General features: G+C 47.1%; 1 protein-coding gene across 1 annotated transcript in view; it reads right to left on the reverse strand.

Annotated features, from left to right (window-relative positions):
• LOC135902778 (phospholipid-transporting ATPase ABCA3-like) overlaps window positions 1-20,369 on the reverse strand; it is a 173,572-nt gene that overhangs the window by 9,871 nt on the left and 143,332 nt on the right. Inside the window, exons 21-25 of the mRNA XM_065433016.2 lie at window positions 17,913-18,264; window positions 15,835-16,012; window positions 11,249-11,436; window positions 6,422-6,595; window positions 465-687 (exon numbers count right to left, since the gene is read on the reverse strand). Coding sequence (XP_065289088.2) covers window positions 465-687; window positions 6,422-6,595; window positions 11,249-11,436; window positions 15,835-16,012; window positions 17,913-18,264 — 1,115 coding nt within the window. The remainder of the gene's footprint in view (window positions 1-464; window positions 688-6,421; window positions 6,596-11,248; window positions 11,437-15,834; window positions 16,013-17,912; window positions 18,265-20,369) is intronic.

The following is a 20,369-nucleotide window of genomic DNA, read 5'->3' on the forward strand; positions in this document are numbered from 1 at the left end:
CGCCCGACCTCCGAGGCCCGTGGAAGAGTCGCATTTGGACACGATGTACAGTCAGCATTAGGCCCATATTTGGCACGTGTACAATACGCCCTCAAATGAAGAGGGTGTATTCAACAGCAATAAGGTAGCAGCTTCGTCTACACTCTCTGGCTTCCTGTCTTAAAGTTCCCAAATTGTATTTTCTACAAGTTTTCTCGCCGCTCGGCAATGCTCGTGTTCTCACTCACGCGCATCGTCTATCTCGCACTATCCATCCAAATCTTGTCGCATCACCACGGACCCACGTTTTCTTTTTTTACGCACTGCTCGCGTAGCAACCGCCTTTCCACCTGCAAGCACGATCGCTTGAAATCTGCTCTTGAATGCGCAAACGCTTACCTGCCTCCGCTGCTGGCATTCTTTGAAGCTCATTGGCCTCCTAATGAACCCAAACAAGGCAACTTTCGAGGGGTGCACAGGCTCACCTCTCGCTTCTCGGCAATGACCGAGTTTGGGAACTCCCGCTTGATGCCCCGGTTGATCTCCTTGATGGAGCCTTCCTGCGTGCTCTGGGCCACGGTCAGCTTCACTACGATGGTGCATCCCTGCGTGGCCGACTGCTTCAGGGCCACCGTGTCGCCCACGCGGGTGAAGTCGCCGCCCGACAGGATGCCGACGCGGGTGCACAGCTGGTCGCACTCGCGCATGCTGCAACCAGTGCGGGGATGAGTTCAAACCATGAGATATGGTGTTGCGTAATAAAGAAATAACCGGACGGTAAGCTTACGACAGGGGAAACGTGCGATAGAAAGAGAAAAAAGGCCTAGCTTCGCCCGAAAGGCGAAGCATCGATTGCGATAGCAAATTAGCAGACAGCCATACGAAGCATGGATAGCACTCTTATCGGCCGTATCAACTTGTAAACGCTCGCTTGCTAACTGAATTAACAAGCATGATGTCAGCGCGCACAGCAAGCATTAACGCATCACACTCGGTGACCGCGGACACTCGCTGTCAACACGCTGGCGTTAGGAAGCGCGGCAGCAGCGGCGAGCGAAGTGACCTTTGTGCTGTCTATCGCTTCAACGCAAACTGAGTGCCGAGAACACACAACACGCACAAAGCTACGAGCCGTCTACGCACCTAGACCCTGCCCCCAACGCAGATCGATCTCCAAGATACGATCGCGCGCAGTCGCCACATTCACAGCTGCAGTCAGAATAGAGCGCCGCCTCCCTTCTCCGGTGCCTCGCACGCGACGGAAGACCTTCCTCGCCGCTTTCCTTCCTTTCGCGCGGGCGAGATCAAGCCGTGATTGTCGGCTCCCCTTGCACGCTTTCATTCGCACATAAAGCGGAAGGCAAGCGGCGACAGTGTCATCGCCCTTGGACTTCATAGGAACATCACAGCGACGCCAACGGCAGAAATAGGCTAGGAGTGTCCATATAACTGCTATCGCAATAAAATGACAGATGTAACGTGGAGAGATTTGAAGACGAGACTGTGGATTGAGCATCAGAGGTGGTAGAAAATACGACTCGTATAAATTGAATTGCAGCTGAGGTAAAGAAATTGAGTTGCGTGCGTCACTAAATAAAATTTGTTCCGAGGGAAGGAAACTAGCACAAACAAGGACAATGTAGAATTACGTGAAGTGATTAACTCTGGAAGTTTGCACGCATCCATGTGCAGAGTTCGGTAGGCGCTGGGCAAGTGTGACCGCGCAATGAAATTAACATGATGTTCACGATCACGATGGTGTTAATATTCCGGCCGCGCCACCCTCCCGTTCTTTGAAAGACGAGTTCGCTTGCTTCCGTACACCCGAATGGGGAAGTCAATCTTGTTCCTTCACTCATCGTAAGAAGTAAACGGCTGCGCCTGTTCGTAAGATTGCGGGGCTGTTGAAGCCAGGCTGCGGGAACTTGAGAGGAGACGAATCAGAAGCGTGTTGTGGAGGAACTTCTTCTTGGCCTAGTTGATGTTTTTTTACATTTGCATTTTACCATAAAAAAGACACAGGCAAAGAAAAGAAAACAATGATGCGTATGCGATGACATTTACCATATTGCCTTCACCGTTCCTGTCAATGTTTGTCTTTTTAAGCATGTTGTAGAAAGACGGAGAGCGGCTGGAAATTGCTATGTGTATACGCGCTTGACAACACTAGAGTAGGAGCATACATTTGCTGTTCTGAGCGTTGTGGTTATGGCGATCGCTAGCAATGCAAGAGGAAACCATTTATTTATTTATTCATTTAATTATTTATTCATTCGTATACCTCAGAGGGTACAGCAGGGGTATTGCGTGAGGGGGGAGGGCGTCACATAATAAATAAGAAAGAGCAAAAAAAAACTTTTACAATGTTATAAATATAAACGTGCGACGTGAAATCAATGAATACAATATTTTCAATCAAACTGAAGTCATCCAGTCATAAAATAAGATTCTACCACTACAAACCAGGTTTACACAGTTAATAGGATTGTTGCATTACACAATGGGGTCAAAATAGGAATACTTGCACACCACCCAAACATAACAAGTATTTTTTTCCGAAGGTTAGAGTCGTTAATGTCAGCAATGTTATCGGGAAGACCACTCGCATATTTAATAGCACGTGGCAAAGCATACAACGTAAATGCATTACTACGAAGAAAAATGCGCGGGAAGCTGACGTATTTGTGCAAGTGCCTATGTGAGCGAGATGGACCAACAACAGGCAAGGTGGATGAGTGTTCACTATGAATGAATTTATGTTACAGAAAAGAAAGCAACGGTAAATTATAGTGTGATTCCCATGATGGTAGGGACAATGACAACTTCCGGTTGACACATGTATGACAACGTATCCGGTTGTATACGCTCGAATATGGATTGCAGTCTCTGGCAATAAAACGTGCAGCACAGCTTGGGGTTGACTCGAGAATATGGATTAGATATGCCTGGTGAGGGGACCAAATTGGAGCCGCAAATTCTAGTTGGGGTCGGATTAATGCTTGATACTTTTTTTGTGAAGGAAGGAGCTCCATGTTGGTTGCGTTTGAGATGATCTAGCGTGCGCGAGGCTTTAGCTGCTATTTTTTTTCAATGTGCGCAGACAATGGACGGACAATGCTCGGACGGCTTTATCGAATCCGCTCCGCAGGAGGCAGTCGAAACCGCCGAGTCCTACCTCGACCACACGGGCCTCAAGTGCCCCTCGGCCAAATCGGAGCTGTTGTTGTACTGCCCTAAACGACATGGCAAAAGGCCTAAGGGATGGAAACCACCGACCGAGCGCAACATCACCGTCAGCACCCGAGACGGTCGCCCCATCCCCAGGGTCGACTCCATCCGAGTACTGGGAATGATTATCGAGGCGGGCGGATCAAACATCCAAACGGTCCACAAGCTGACGACAAAGACGGACAACGCAATACGACCCGTACGCAGAGTGGCCAACTATCACCGCGGCCTCAAAGAAGACAATCTGCTGCGTGTCGTACACGCGTTGGTCCTATGTCACTTTACATACGTCGCAGCAATGCACAAGTGGAAACAATCGGAGCGTAACAAGCTCAATACACTCATCCGAAAGGTAGTGAAGCAAGCTCTTGGGCTCCCGATCACCACGCCGACGTATCGACTCCTCGAGCTTCGGGTGCACAATACGCTCGAAGAGATCGCTGAGGCTCTGGAGGGAGCGCAGATGATACGACTGACGATGACCAAGACCGGCCGTCACATCTTGCGCGAGCTCGGCTACTTCCCACCAAACACCCAGGATCCACCGGAGTTCACGCCGGTTCTCCGCGAGCTCCGCGACCTGATCACGATTGCACCCATTCCGCGAAACGTACATCCGGAACACAATCGAGGCAGGCGCCTATAGCCCGGGCCACCGCATTCGTTAAACGCATAAACAAGAAAGCGGACGACGTCGCTTTCGTGGATGCCGCCGCCTACCGATGCGACCGAGCTTTCGTTGCGGTGGCGGTCTCGTCCTCGCAACGGACTTTAAACGGCGCCACGGTACGCACATGTGACCCCGAGGTGGCGGAGCCAGTGGCCATAGCGCTGGCAATGCTCGGCAATAAGCGAAAGACAATATTCAGCGACTCGAGACCAGCCATCAAAGCGTTCGAGAGAGGGGTAGTCTCCGATCAGGCGTTACGCGTCCTCCGCGGCGCTGACCCGAGCACTCTCAAACACCACACCGTCATCTGGTTTCCCGCCTACCTGGGTCGGATCCCGGGCGCCCCACCCAACCTCGACGAGACAGCCCACGACGCTACGCGCGCGCTTACCGACCGCGCCGTCACCCCCGGGCAACCGCGTCTCAATGAGTTGGAGGCGAACAGGGACGCCCCAGTAACGTGTAATGAAATCACGAAATACTTTTACTTGGGACGACGTCTCTTTTCGCCCCCGCACCCCAAACTGAACAGGCCGCAGGCGCTAACGCTACGCTTGTTGCAGACACATACTTATCCAAACCCCGCCACCTTACACATCATCTACCCGGACGTTTACCCCGACGATGCGTGTCCCTCGTGCGGGGTGACGGCGACACTCGCACACGTGTTTTGGGAGTGCAGAAACGTTCCGCCCTGCTCCACCTCCGACAAGTGGGAGAAGACCATACGAAGCCCGCTCCTACAAAACCAGCAATGGGCCGTCCAGCGGGCTCGCGCAGCGGCCGCCAGGTACTCCCTGTCGGTCCCTGCGTGGGAGACGCCCACTGCGCGCTGACGTGCGTCCTGCAGGACTTTTATTAAAGCTTTTCCAATCCAATCCAATCCAATCAGTATTGACATGATGGTGCAGCCGTGGGTGGCGGACTGCTTCAGGGCCATCGTGCGGGTGACGAGGCGCGGGGGACAAAGTTGTCAAGTGAGTAACTGAAAGGGGAATACAAATGTTTACGCGTAAATATCAATAGTTGTCATTTACCAGTATTGACTATGATGATGCAGACCTGGGACTCCTATAATGTGAAACTATCTGTTCTTATTCTGATCTCCTTTACGCCAAAAATTACGCAACCACGGACGCAAGAATCGGGCGGTAACCCGCAGCGTTGTTTGAAAAGCCCAACCAAACGCGCTTCTCGTTTATGGGCGGTCACGTTTTTGTTTTAAGAACGAGTAGCATTCCCTACATTGAGTAGCTTCTTTTATACTATTGGCTGACAAGAGGCGAGGAGCACGCCCGAGTGGAGAGGGTATCGATGGGGCCGAGCCAGCACAGTAAAAGCAGATAATCGGCTGAGGACGATGGCGCTGGCGTTTGTGATCGGTCCGCTTCCCGTTACTTAGCTGGCGGTGGTTGGTCGAAAATCGCGGTGGCATGCAACGGCCATGTAAGCTTTTTGTCAGTTGCACTTAAGGAGACAGGCCTTTTTGAAGGCGTGACTAGTGTTACTCTCTGCACCTGCTTCGTTCATTTTCTGGGCTCTTTAGGTATGTGGGACTTAAACAGAAATATGGGGTTTTACGTGCCAAAACCATGATATGGTTACGAGGCACGCTGTAATGGGAGATGACTCTGGAAATTTGGACCATCTGGGGTTCTTTAACGTGCACCTAAATTACACGGGTATGTACACGGGGGTTTTCACATTTCGCCCCCATTGAAACAGGTCCTCCGTGGCCGGGATTCGATTCCGCTACCTCGTGCTTAGCAGGCCAGCGCCATAGCCGCTAAGTAACCACGCCGGGTGCGCGGCTTGGTTGAGTGTTGTTTGGAGCCATTCATGTTGTGTGATTTTCATAAACTTATTGAGCTGCTAGTAGCGTTGTTGTCGATCATCCTCTTATTGTGTTCTGCTTGGCGCCTAAGACACTAAGACGAGTTTGCATCAACTAGCCCAAATTCGACTCTCTAAATTTGGAATGTTTAATACAGAAAAGGAAACAGCACCAAAGCAATAGTGATTTGTATTTCTGATTGGTTCACATTTAAACGATGCAACTGCAACTTTATCGTTAGAGAGGTGCTGGAAAAATGACTCTTTGTACAATTAGTACAACGTTATATATGACTTTGGAGTAGTGTGAGTCTAGAATGCCCCCGCCATATTTTTTTCATCAGTATTCCATGCATTGTATTTATGTTTTCACCAGCAACGAAGTTTACCAATAGTGGCTGCGGCACCTCATAATTGCGTTGGCATCTCCCCTGAAGCTCTCAGTAAATAAAGATAGCCGCATGACACAGAATCCATTAGTATAGACTGGTCATATATCTACAAGTCTGCTGGGCGAAGACCTTGCATAGCGCGTATACCAGGACTGTGAGTACCAGCTCTGTTCTTGAGTCCCTTCCTAATTGCATTCAGTAACTTTCTTGCCTGCTTTTCGTTCAAAGCATGAGCTGCCAGTTCAGAGTCTGCACCCTGAACACTCAGTTTTGCGCAACACGCCCAAGCACGTGCGTGCGACTGCGAGTAGCGGCCTACCAGTGCGACGTGAAGAGCACTGCCATGCCGCTGGACCGCTGGATGCGCGTGATTGCGCGGAACAGGCGGCCACGTGATATGGGGTCCACGCCGGATGTGCACTCGTCTAGGATGACCAGCGCCGGGTCTCCAACCAGGCTCATGGCCAGCGACATCTTGCGGCGGGCTCCCGAACTGGAAACAAGACAAAACGAACGCATGCGAGTGCCGCAATCCGACATTTTGCTATGGATGCTACAGTAAGTCGTTTCAGCTGTAATATACCCGGAGAGTATTGCCTTCATGGAATGACTGAAGTAAACTTCAGTCATTCCATGGAGACTACTGAGTCTAAAGGAGCTATCTGATGCACTATTGACGGGACCATTCAAAAGGCCTCGAAACACCAAGCGCAGGAAGCTGCACGTGACATCAACGGTGCGACTAGTCGAGACATGTGCCGCGGTACAAACTCGTACCTTTGCACTGTGAACACAAGTTGTACTGGTGCTTTGACTGGCAGCCGTACTACGACCTCACTGAATGTAATAGAGAATAGCTCAGGCTATATCTAATGTGAGCCGAGCCACGCTGTGTTATCTATGCTTCTTATCAAATGTGCAATGTACTTAAAAAAAAAGAAAAGCTCGTGTTGTCCAGTAGCAACCGGACAGAAATGCCATATTTATTGCCACGGGCATACGGACATTTCTATAAGTTGTCATCGCCCACCTAAGTGCTCAGCAGTGTCCACTGCGACGAGGAGCTACCTGCACAACATTATGGAGGAAGCCGCTTGTCGGCACCCACTGTCTTGACAGTGCTGTGAACTTCCCTTTGCTTTCTAACTTGAAAAGCATGAGACACAAGCCGGGGTGGCTAAGCCTCGAAGGAGTTACGCTGGTGACCACTGTGTTCAGGTTAGACTTCCTGTCATACAGCTGCAATTGGATGATGGCAGAAAAAGAACAAGCCTGGATTCTTAGGCTCGGGTACTCGTTAAATGGAAAAAAATTTTTAAAGCGCTATCCAGCGCCCTCCGTTACGGTGTCGCTCACAGTTCCTGCGCCATTTTGGGGGGTGTTAATGCCTATCCATCAATCGATGAGTCGTAAGACCTGACGTCAATCTATCCCATGCCATCAGACAACAAGGTTTATGTAGTAATCTGCTCGCGAAGCACAACGGACACCTTCCAGCAGGGGCAAAAATAGGGTCTTACTGGCGTTTATGCGCTTTAAGTCTTTGTCTGCAGCACAGAACGTTCCATCTGAGATCAAAACTGAGAATGTTTTCGCTTTGGATCATGCGATCGCTCTTGTAAATCGGCTCACACTGCAGTGCACTCGTGTGACACTGCAAGCCGCGCAGTCACTTTAGAACGGTCTGTTCCGCAAACTCTTTTGGAAAATGAAGCCTACATTTTTTATACCAAAATCAGCTTGACGCGATCGCGTTGGTACGGCGTCTTGGTGACGCGGCCCACCTGTGCTGCGCGAGGATTTTCAACCTGAACGCTCTGGTCATTGCGAAACGGCGTGAACAAGGCAAGGACGATGTGTGAATATTTGTACGGAGGGACCTGCCGTTCTCGTCTTGTTTGAGCCACTGCACGTTTATCAATCGCGTTTGAGTCAATCATGCTAAACAATGTTGCTCTGAAGCTATTGTTCCTATTCTTTTTCTTCTTCTTCTTCTTCTTCTTCTTCTTATTAATATTATTATTAGAAAATGCGTCGCAAAATTTTGAAGGGTCAAAGCAGCGATAGCGACAGCTCGCGCTATACGCGGGGTGATCCTTATTAGGTTTTTAGGATGTATTAAATGTCGCCTGTTGCAGACAACATAATTATAGTCCTTTGAGCTAGATCATGCAGAGATGCAGACATTACTTGCAAGATAAATGGGGACATATATTCAACTAATTAACAACTTTACGGCACATATTGCAATGTACGAATTGTAGCCGGTGAGCTTGCAAGGCATATCCAATTACAATTAATTTCCAGAATGACACCAGTTCAGTGATATGCGCCATGAAACTCACCGTGAAAATGCACTGTTGTTTCACTTGCCTGTTTAACAAAGCGCTATTTTATGCACTGAAGCACAAAATTAACTAGAACGCCCATGTGTTTCGTCTCACACTTTGGGGAAATAATATGTCGAAACTGGTGTCATCCTGGAAATTAATTTCGAGTGAATACGTCTTGTAAGCTCATCGGCTACAATTCGCAAAATGCAATATGCGCCGCAAAATAAGTAATTAGGAAATTAATTATTAATGATTTAATTACTTGAATATGTGTCTCTATTTGTCATCTTAGTATTGTCAGCATCTTTGAATAACCCAGCTCAAGGACAAGAATTAGGCTATCTGTCACAGGCGATATTTAAAAATTCCTGAAACTTAAAAGTGATCACCCCGTATACTCTGGAAACCAGCTGCTTAAATATGTTTTCTTTTTTTTATTTCATATTGCGCTGCAGCGATGTTTTGTATATATCTTCATGGGCACATCTTGAATGCCTGAGCCCTTTGGTCTCCACCGCCCTCAATTTGCGGCCTGAAATAATGACAAATTTCACAGCCACAAATATATTTGTTGTACATTCACGGTGTTTATGCTAACTCCTGCCAAACATTAAAAAAGTCCACGTATGCATTGACAGATTCGATCAAATTTTGTGCTGTTCAGTGTCCTCTTGGGCAATTCAAAATTATTTTTTACTGTGGGCTCAGGTGATTTCTTACCGATAAATTATAACCAAGTTCTAAAGTACTGCCGTAAATGCAGTATGTTCACTGGAAAGCTCGTAGCGCCCATTGAGAAATATCCAAATAATTTCTTTTCGTGATCATAACTGCTGTGCTTTAAATTTTTCCAGGCTTCAAAGGACGCGCGCGAGATTTAAAAGAAGTACCATGTGACTAGGCACTTACGCGCAGTAAGATTACTGCCGTCAAGCATGCTACAAACGAATGATTAATACTGCACACAGACCGAAGGCATGAACCGGCCTCGAGCAATGGAGATTAATCGCATACAATGGTCTTAACTGTACCACTTTTACCGAGATATCTTGTCTCTTGAAGCAATGAAACAAATGCAGCCGTGAGATTTGGGATAAATGATGCGTTTTTGCTGTACAGCGTAAAAAAAAAAAAGTGATGGAGTTGTGGTGGCCGATGGCTGTGTGTCGCAGACGACAGGTGCGACCACCGCCACTCGTTTTTGCATGTGGCTCAGGCGCAAATTTTAAGGCCTGGCACGGGCAAGCTGAAACACCAGGTATAATTCGCGAGCGCACAAGCCGGAGGAAACTGCGCAAAAAATCCGCCACTCATTGCCCCGCCAGGAGGGAAATTTGTGGGAAGTGATAGTTAAGCGAACGTAACAACTACCACTGCCGGAAATTCTAAAAGGCTAGAGCTGACTGGAGTCGCCGTGAGAGTAGCAAGTACTGCAACGGTGAGCACGAAATTGGAAACCGTGCTGTGCGCTCATGACGCGTTGCGAGGGCTCTGGGCACGGACTTGGAGAGAGGCAAACGCGAACGCACGCGAATCCGGGGTTGTTCCGCAAGAGGAAGGTGTGTCGGCTCCGAGTACCGCGAACACAAGGACAACCATTCATTATAAACTCGTACCACAGCAAGACAGGCGAACGAGTTGAACTTTCAACAAATGTTCATCCTGCCCAATGGTGTGGAAGACGTGGACGCTTTGCTTTCTTGGCCCAAGTTGCAATTATAGCGGCTCCTGTCTTCCTTTCGTAAATCCGAGGCGTAGGATCTCGTCCAGCACACGAGGGCTCGAGTAATGCCCAAGCATTTGTGGCGAAGCTTTCAGCGTTTCGTTTTCTAAATCCGCCGGTCAGCTCATCGAACCTTTTAAACAGTCACAACAGTGGCAGCTTTCGAGTCAACTTCTTTTTTCTCGTGGTTGTCAAGGGTGTTTTGGTGAATACGTTTGATCGGGGCACATGCGGCCATGACGAGAAGAACGAACTCGACAAAAGGCGGTACATACTCTCGGACTGGTGCGAACAAATCACACGTGGTTCGAGTCGGCAAGACACCTTTTCTCACTATTTCATAGAGTTCACCCATACAAGACTTTTCTGTATCCTTTGTTAAAGATGATCTACTCGTCGACCCCTGCCCTCCTCCTCTGCTGTGCATTTCACCACGACCACAGCGCGATACGAGTATATCTGATTGTGTAACAACATCCAGATGAGTCCTCGATGCAGTGTTTACCGCTGCATTAAATTCGCAAGCTATAAAGTCAATTTTGTTCCAGTTCTTGAACACACCACTTTTCGAGCAATTGTGCGCCACATTACTTTCTATTCTTTAGAATTCGTTGCGAAATCAGTTGTACTTATTCTTTTGGTACTTTTCTGCCAAGCCTAAATGGATGAAAGCCTTTATGTTTGTTTTAGCGGGAACTGATGCGGTATGCTAGCACACCTTGGTTACGCCCTGTCTTGGTTACTTGTGCAGTGACTTCTTACGTTCATAACGTTCGTCTATGGAATTGTGATTTTGATGACTTATTATTGTCATTATGCTCACTGTAGACATCTCTATGGGCGGCGAGTGCCGTCAAGCAGTGGTTCGAGACTGCTTATGTTTTCCCGTCTTGAGCTTTCGCAAAAAACAAATATATACTGACTGATTGAAAGATTGACTGACTGTATAAAGCTGATTATTAACTTTGGAAGCTACAGAAAGGCCAACAAACAACGAACGCATTGTAAGCGTGAACACAAACGTTGCAGAGCCCCTTTCAGCGTAGCGGTAGGGAGTCGGACATTCGTCACTGGTCTCGCATATACTGACCCGTAATCGACGGTCAGGTGTTTGGAGTGGCGCATGAGGCCGACCTGGTGCAGGATGTAGTGGATCTCCTTGTGCATCACGTGAGCCGTTAGGCCGCGCAGCCGCGCAATCAGCACCAGCATCTCGCGCCCAGTGAGCTTGAAGATGAGGGGGTCCTCTTCGGGGCAGTAGCCGACCCGCTTCAGGTACTGCGTGGCACAACGCAGACATCAGCGAGCAATTTAACCCTGCATGAAACTAAGCGACCGTACAGTGGACGTAGTACTGCTGGATGAAGGTAGGGATTCACTGAAGAAGCGCTTAGTTGCCTGGGCGGATGAGACGTTATAAGAAAAAATAAAATCCTATAACTCTGTTTCCGGGAAGCAAAATCAGGTGTAGAATGACACACCCCAGCAAAAATAAGGTAATAAAAAGAAGAATGAAATCAATTCGTAAAGACTGAAATGCATCACGTGGAGGTGGCGTGACAATCGCTGTCAAAGATGAATTTCAGCCATCTCTTATACGTACTGATTCGGCGATTGAGGTGGTCTGGATTGTTAGACCTCATTGCCGTGTACACTGTGTTATTGGTGCGCGCTACCGGCCTCCTTATAGACAGCCCAATTTTATATATCTTTTCAATGACGTTGTAAAGAAGATTACCAATGATTCTCCGAATGCCGTTCTTGTTCTGTCGGGTGATTTTATTACTCCGCAATGGAAAGGTTGACAGCCAATATTCTTTCCCCATAGGTAAGACCACCCATACGGGGCAAAAAGACATTCTAGATCTCATATTTACGAACCATTTTGAATGTGCAAAAAGCACTTGTTCCGAACTAAGTGATCACAGAACCGTGCACTGCACACTGATGATACCGCGCTCACAGAAAACAAATAGAATAATGCTGAACTATGCCCATACACACATTCACAAAGTTAACTCTATGTTGATGGTCATTGAGGCTGAATTCCTGCATGACGTCGCCAACCAATCCGTTACCTATAACTGGTGTTTCTTTAGAAACATCCTGAAAGAATACGAGCAGAAAACAGCGCCAAATGACAGGGCGATGAGAATGGCACAGACCACAGCGCAGACTAACACTCAAGGGTTTTTATTATTTTCAGTCAGCGTGTAGTATTTACACCAGCACTGTCGCGAAGAGAACAAAAAGATGAAAAGGAAAAGAAATTCAGTACGCGCAGGGGCAATAAATTGTAATCAATGAGAAAGGAAAGCTATCTCCTTCGGAACGAGTGAAATCGATGGGAGGCTTACACACGCGTCGCCACTGTTATGAATGTGAACGGCTTCAGAAAAAAGACATGCGCTTTCATCGTGTTATTTCGACAAAGAGATCAAACCCTTAAAGGACGGCTTGCAGCCACATTAATTGCAATGCAGTGACTATTGACTATCTCTAGTTTGTTTTTCAACCTTGTTCGGGCGTTCGCGCTTGCAATCATTGATGCACCGCTCCGTTTGACCAATACAGAAACGCTTGCATGAAAGAGGAACCTTGTAAACAACACCGTCACAGCAATAAACAATAAACCACTCCTACCGCTGTGCTAATAAACAATAAACCACTCCTACCGCTGTGCTGCTTCTTTAGAACTTTTTTTTTCTCTAGTTCACCCGATTGACTTGTTGGTACAGGCTACCTAACTTATTTCGGACAGAGAACAACCCAACTACAGCCCTGCTGACAACGTTTTCGAGATCATGCGCACATGTGGGATAACATATGGGATAACCACAACTATTTGCTGCGAGTGATTTCCAGATTGAGCGACTGCCGAATTCTCGCATTTAAGGCCTGCTGCAAGGCTTTCAGCGTTGCTACTCAAAAGCGTTAAAGCGAAGCCTACGAGCTTCAGCTGAGCTACTTGTCATTCGAAGCTTGCCTCTACTTGGTAATTTCTATAGTAGCTCAGATGACGCTCGCAGGTTTCCCAGTGTTCTCTTATTCTATAGGAGATTATGTTGGTAAATATTTTATATAATACTGGGATTAAGCTAATGGGCCTATAATTTTCAGTTCTTTCAGTTTTCAGTTTTTTAGATGATGATGATGATGAGTATCCAATCGCCAATCACCGCACTACTCCGAAACGTCTCCATTTTTGTGGATTAGTATAATGTTTGCATTCTTCCAGTTTTCTGGGACCCTTGCAGTTGATAAACACTTCGTATAGTAGAGAGCCGCCAGTTTTCCTAGCATTATGTCTCCTCTATCTTTGATTAAATCGACTGTTATTCCATCCTCTCCTGCCGCTTTTCCCTGTTGCATGCCTTGCAAGGCCCTTCTGACGTCATCTATAGCTATAGGAGAAGTTTCTGTATAATGTTCATTATTGTTTCGAATAGAGTACTCCTGAGTGCTCTGGGTACTGTATAGGTCAGTATAGAATTCTTCTGCTGCTTTTACAAGCATTAAACCTTCGAGATTGCTGATGATATTGCCCTGCTTATCTTTCAGTGCATACATCTTGGTTTGTCCTATGCCAAGTTTCCTTCTAACTGATTTCAGGCTGCGTCCATTTTTTTACGGCTTAATTCATCAGTATTTCTCACGTTATAGTTTCGAATATCACTTATTTTCGCCTTGATCAGTTTTGAGAGTTCCGCGAATTCTATCTGATCTCTTGAGTTGGACACTTTCGTTCTTTGTCGTTTCTTTATTAGGTCCTTTGTTACTTGGGATAGCTTGCCTACTGGTTGCCTTCGTGCCTTACCTCCAACTTCAACTGCTGTCTCTGAAGCCAGCCTCGTCACGGTTTCATTCATTACCTCTATGTCATCATCATCATCATCTCTCTGTTCTAAGGCTGCATATTTGTTTGCAAGTACCAGCCTAAATTTGTCTGCTTTTACACTTACTGCCTCTAAGTTAACCTGTTTTTTCTTGACCAATTTTACTTTTTCTCTGTTCAAGTGAATAACTCTGTTCAAATGAATACTATAATTTCGAGAAAACTAAGCATGCTAGATTTTGTCCCGACGAGGATCTATTGCTTAACGCATGCAATTTATGGGTGTGGGAATAGTGATTCTTTGAGTCCGAATGGGATACGGATCGAATAGTGCCCGAAACGAAGCGAACGTCGAATAACTTTCGAATAGTTTTCGTATAAGGAATAGCCCTTATCGCAATACATACAAAACGCTGTTCCCATCAAGGGGTGTGAGAGTGTTCGAAACTTTCGAATAACGTACAGAATAGTGTCTTATCTGATGCGGTATTCGAATCGAATGGTTACTATTCGTAAATGCGAATATATTTCGAATAATTTTTGAATATTTTAGAGCGTCAGCTGCAACCAAAGAAACATGAAATTTGACAAAATATACGGCAAGTTTTTCAGCCCCATGGGCATAGTAGACACAGAACATGATAACTTGCGTAGTGGAGCAGGCTATGTAACTGAGGTTGTTATACCTTACACGCTTACAGTGATTATTCGCGCTCTCTGAAGAGCCCTGCATGTGCATGCGAAGAAACTACTTGTTTGCTTCTAATGCTCCGTTTATAAGAAACAACGCTTCGTAACGTACTGTGCAATGACAGAAATTTCCTGACTTCAAGAACAAAACGGGTGGCGTCGCCACCAAAGAAGTTACTGCCGAAATAAATATGCTTCAATTATGGATTGTGGGCAGACACGTATCTGCCGGCAGAAGAATATCCGGACAGTTTTAGCGAACGGATTGTATTTCATGTGCATTGTTAAGGACATTATATTATAATCCAATTTATTACTGGTCGCCATCAACCCGTGCTTGCAAATGCAGATGTGCACGCAAATGCGATGGAATGCGTATCCTTGTTAGATGCCAAGTTATTTAAGTGGAACGCTTGTAGACATTATGTAAAACGTACATCTCTTACAAAAGCCAGTTTTCAGTGAAAGACATGATCTTTCTTATTGACGTACGAACAGAAATAATTACACACATCAGGAAACGAACACTCAACAAAGTATACACACCAATTTTGATTAAAAAATAAATTATGATCTTTTGCCTGCCAAAACCACGATTTGATTATGAGGCATGCCGATGTGGGGGACTCTGGAATTATTTTGAGCACCTGAGGTTCTTTAACGGGCACTTAAATCTAGTTACACGGGTGTTTTTGCATTTCGCCTCCATCGAAATGCGGCCGCCATGGCCGGGATTTACCAATTTTGATGACGACTTGCCCTAGACAGTTGCATATGTTAATGTTGTCCCCGTAAGAAAAGCCCAAACACATGAATGGCCATTTATGTACTTTAAGGAGACGGCCATCGAATTTACCCTCGGATACATTGATGCTAGTTTGCCAACTATGGAGCATCACTTGGTAAATTATTTTCTTCAATTAATTTCTTGTCCTATATTCTTCATTGCACGTGTGGCTTATCCCGGCAATAACGGCTGCACAGAGGCGAAAAAAAATATACTGAAAAGAACAGAATGCTCACACAATCTGTCTTTACCGCTCGGTTGACCGGCGTGACACTGGGGCGTTGCGTACTTTGACGAGCGTAGAGAGAAGTAATGACCAAATAAAGGAGAAGTTTAACAAAAGCAAAAAAAAAAAAATAGTAACCTGCTTGGGGTTGCGCCGGATTCCCCAGCCCTCGATGTAGGCGTTCCCGCGACCAAGCTCCCGGTCACCGGCCAGGATGGCTAGCACCGTGCTACGGCCAGACTGCTGCAAGCCGAGCACGCCGAATATCTCGCCCGGCTGCACCGTGAAGCTCAGCTGGCCGATCACCGACACCTCTCTGCAGTTGTAGAACACGAACCAGCCCGGTTACACTATCAAAACACTGATCTACGGTTCTCGCACGGTTTAAGCCGAACTGCTTCATCTGCAAGGTGTGCAGTGTAAGTAAGCAATTATACTCACAACAGCCAGTGAGTGTGTGAATGACTGAGCCGGTGAGCGGAAGGGCCAATGAAATCCGCTTCAGTGAAGTTGCTATTTGCTTTTCTTTTTTTTTTGTCTCGCGTCCCAACGTAGCAACCGAAAAGAGATGTCACTGATGAATATGAATAAAAAACTGCGCAAAGAATGCGCAGCCCGTTATAACGGTGTCGAGGAGGAGGAATAAAGATTTATTGTGTGAAACAGCGAGAAAGTGTTCTTTTTTCGCCCTAGGTGGGCGGCTCTCTTAGTCCAGAAAGCAGTCGGCAAATGCCGCAGCCCGGGCCCGGTCCACCAGATTTCGCTGATCTTCCAGGCTCTGTGCCTTTAACATTGCCTCCCACGTTTCTTCGATCGTTTGTAGCGGTTCTGCGGCATCATCTTGACTGTTTTTCTCGCAGTGTGGGCACACCAACACCATGTGTTGTGGAAAACCATAGCAAACAGCTGTAGAAGACCTATCACTCTTTTGTCTGCGTACCAACAGCGTAGGCCAGCAGGGCTCAGAGACTACACTGTGACGTGTGCCAATTCCCAAGCAGCAAATTTAATGAATATATAGGGAGACTACGGCTGTTCTCTGATTCTATTAATGGATCACGAATGCGGGTATCCTGCCTTACTTGCCGTTTGCACTGTGGTATATCGCTTGCATCATGGAGACGATACGTATTGCGCACATATCGCGCTCATTGTGCGGTTGCAACATAGGAGCATGTTACCGAAGGCATTCGAAACTCCATGGGAGCGTCGACACACAAATAACTAAGGATGTAAACGGCTTGGCAAACTACGAAACCCAGCCTTCGAATACAAACAGGTAGACATGAAAAAATACATAAAGAACATCGCTGAATGACACATTATAAAGACGGCATTTCCAAAAAAACCCTTCCTTGCGGCATAGACAGAGTTCTCGACCGAGATAGATGTAGTAAAACTTGACTATCTCAAGCAGGGTAGGCAACTGTTTGTCGCTGCTCTGCTTCATAAATATCAATAGAAATCATCATCATACGAAGCTGCGCTTATTAAAAATTGCGAACACTGATGCCGGCAACGACTTTAAACCCATACACACGAGTCAAGAGCGCACATCCGCAGTCGCTGTGGAAATCGCTTCGTTCCTCTACTTTATCAGGCACAATGTAGGGGCTCTTACGGCCGCTTTCTAAGCATGGTTCCCTATGTGCGCGCTGGCTCTGTGCGGAAGACAGATAATTTTCGTACGGTAACGCTGCCTTTGCATGGTATTCTATTTTTACCAGTGGTTAGCACTTATTTCTGGTTTCACGTTGTTGAAGCAGCCCACTCACGCACATTTAATTTTCAGAGGTCAAGTGGCCTAGGCGCCTTGCTGCACTCAAAACGCAACTTTTACCAAGGCACATGTCCTCATGCTTAGAGGTGACGAGCACTATTGTACTCCGAACAGTAAGGATGAACAAGAGTGTTTATAATGTTTGTCACCAGCACTGAAGCGAACAGCTACTGGAGTAAAATGTCCAGAAGCGAACTACGGGCCACTTCGGGGCAAGGACGTGCGATCCATAGCATAGAACCAAGCATCGTCATAACCCATACAGTGTTACTTCCCGACCTGGCCATAAAGAACCCAAACAGCTAAGCTCACGTGGCTGAAGCCGTTATACCAAGTAAAACAAAAATGCCACTCTTTTAAGCGCGGAAATGTGCGCCTGTATTTACTGCGCCCTTATGGTCTCCTCGCGAATAGAGAACTGCTTCCCTCGACGTACCTGTACGTCTTCCCGAGCTTGTGCACGAGCAGTCCGAGCAGGCCTTCTTCCTCGCCGTGCGTCATGGCGTCGACCAGGGCTTCGACCCGCTCGCGCTCCTCCAGGATGGTGGGGTCGACGTGCTTCATCTGCAGCTTCTTGGCGCGCAGTTCCTCGCGCGACAGGAGTTCGCTGGACTTCGTGCGCGACTGGAGCTTGGCGTCCAGGAAGACGCACACGAGAAGAAGGACGAAGCCCGTGATGAACATGATGAGCAGGTCGATGCGGAACTCGCGTCGCTCTTCGTCCGTCTGCGTCGCGCTCACCACGCACTCCTGGCCCCCCTTGAGCAGGTCGTAGATTTGGCACGAACCTGGAACGCGATGGACACGCCAAGGTTTCCTCCCTGAAAGGCGCTGCTGACAACTGCTTCAGGGGTGCCCCGTACTTCACTCTCATTTACTTTATTCCATTTTTGCTTTTGCCAGTAATTGTCGAAGGAGCAAAATCACTTCAGTCACCCCACACATTGCACCGCAGACTCTTCGTCGCCACCTTAACTATTTCAAAATTACTCGACCTATTGCTTGACCGGCCGTTCTAATGCCTCAAAAACATGCCGCCAACGACTCCCCTGAATACCTCCTAACCTTTCGCATCCCCAACACGCTCCCAAGCCCCCGTATTTCTTAAAGATTTCATTTTTCTCTTTCTTTTTCTTTCACCCCCCCCCCCCCTTTGTTGTGTCTTGGTACGGCCCTGGCTCCCCCCTGGTTTTTTTTTTCCTTTTCCCCCCTTTTTTCTGCTTCTATTTCTTTTCTTTCCTCCCCGCGTGCCCACTCTCACGCTCTTGTCCCTTCGTCTTGAGAATGAGGCTCACAGACGTCGGACGACAACGCCTGTTCCCTCTTGTAATCTCTCTCTTTAAAACCAGCCGCCAGCGACAACACCCGCACGTGACGTCACTGCACTAACACTTTAAAACTAACACGCCGAGGATGACGAGGCCGCCTTTGACGAAGATAGGTCCACCTATCGAAACGTTGGCCAGCCTGTCTGAGGTACTTCAACCCTGTTTAAAAAAGTTTATACCACAGTGTGCCATTCCATCTGCCAGCCCCTTTCTTGTTTTTGGACTCGCACATGTATAGGGAGGTATAAAGGAAGCGAAGTCGAGTAGCAGAGTTTAACAAGGCGCTGAGATAGCAAAGACGATCACGTATGGAATACACATCACACACGGTGATGCTGAAAGTGACAACTATTTCATGTACAGTGCCACCCGCTGCTGTGTAGAGCGCGCGAACAGCCGGCTTTGTTGTGCGGGACGACGCCTAGCGGCGATCGCTGGGTCCGAGACAGCGTGCCCAGAAACACGCGCAGACTATTCAACATACAAACTTGCGCGTATTGCATTTAACCAGAGGTGATGTTCGTAAGCGCCTTTGCTATCTCGCAGTACGTAAGCACGCATCATTTGTTGCGAAAGGACCAGTGCGCATTATCAGCCCATACGCTTCATTCTATGGAGTTTGACGTGTCGCAAGCGCCCTCAGACCGAGGGCAGTCTGGGGTAAACAAAGGCACTTTTTCGCATCGCCCCTCATCAAAAGGAATTGTGCATGTCTATTAGGCCACGCATATGCCTAGGCACACTATGTGGGACCCAGCAACAGCCATCAGGTGTCGCCCTGCAGATCAAAGCCGGCCGCTCACGCGCTCTGCACAGCAGTGGACGGCACCGTACATACACATGATGCAGGCCCACAAAAAGTAAGGAACATGGGAGGAAGAAAATTGAAGGAGAACGCAAGCAACCCGTCGATGCTAAGACGAACTTGCCTTTGCCGTCCTGTTCGCTCGAAAATGATTTACCCTACTTATTATTGACACTATATATATATATATATATATATATATATATATAGAGTTTAACAAGGCGCTGAGATATATATATATATATATATATATATATATATATATATATATATATATATATATATATATATATATACATATATATATATATATATATATATATATATATATATATATGTATTAATTGACACTCTGCTTAATAGAAAGAGTGCTAAGAGACGTTCCATATGCACCTGACGACGTGCAAGAATCCTTGATTACAACCTTCTCCCTGCTTTTACTATTGCGTGTCAGCCCAGTGACATTTCAAACAACGTTGTACCACAGCGTCGATGGGCAGTACGCCACATTTTTTTCAGGGAGGCGGGCTGTCCTCGCGTGGGCGTTCGTTGACACATCAACCAGTGTGGCCGATGTGCAAGGCGTTGCACGGCTAAAAAATTTCATGGAGAACACGTGACACGCAATTCTGTTACTTAGGAATACTAGGGCCACCACACAAGTGCTTCTTCCACATGCGTACTATGCATCTGACAATAGACTCCCTTGCACAAACATTTATATAGATGGTACTCAAAGAACTATGACGACGGAGTGTCA

This window comes from Dermacentor albipictus, chromosome 1 (genome assembly GCF_038994185.2).
Source record: "Dermacentor albipictus isolate Rhodes 1998 colony chromosome 1, USDA_Dalb.pri_finalv2, whole genome shotgun sequence".
In the NCBI taxonomy this organism is placed as follows: domain Eukaryota; kingdom Metazoa; phylum Arthropoda; class Arachnida; order Ixodida; family Ixodidae; genus Dermacentor; species Dermacentor albipictus.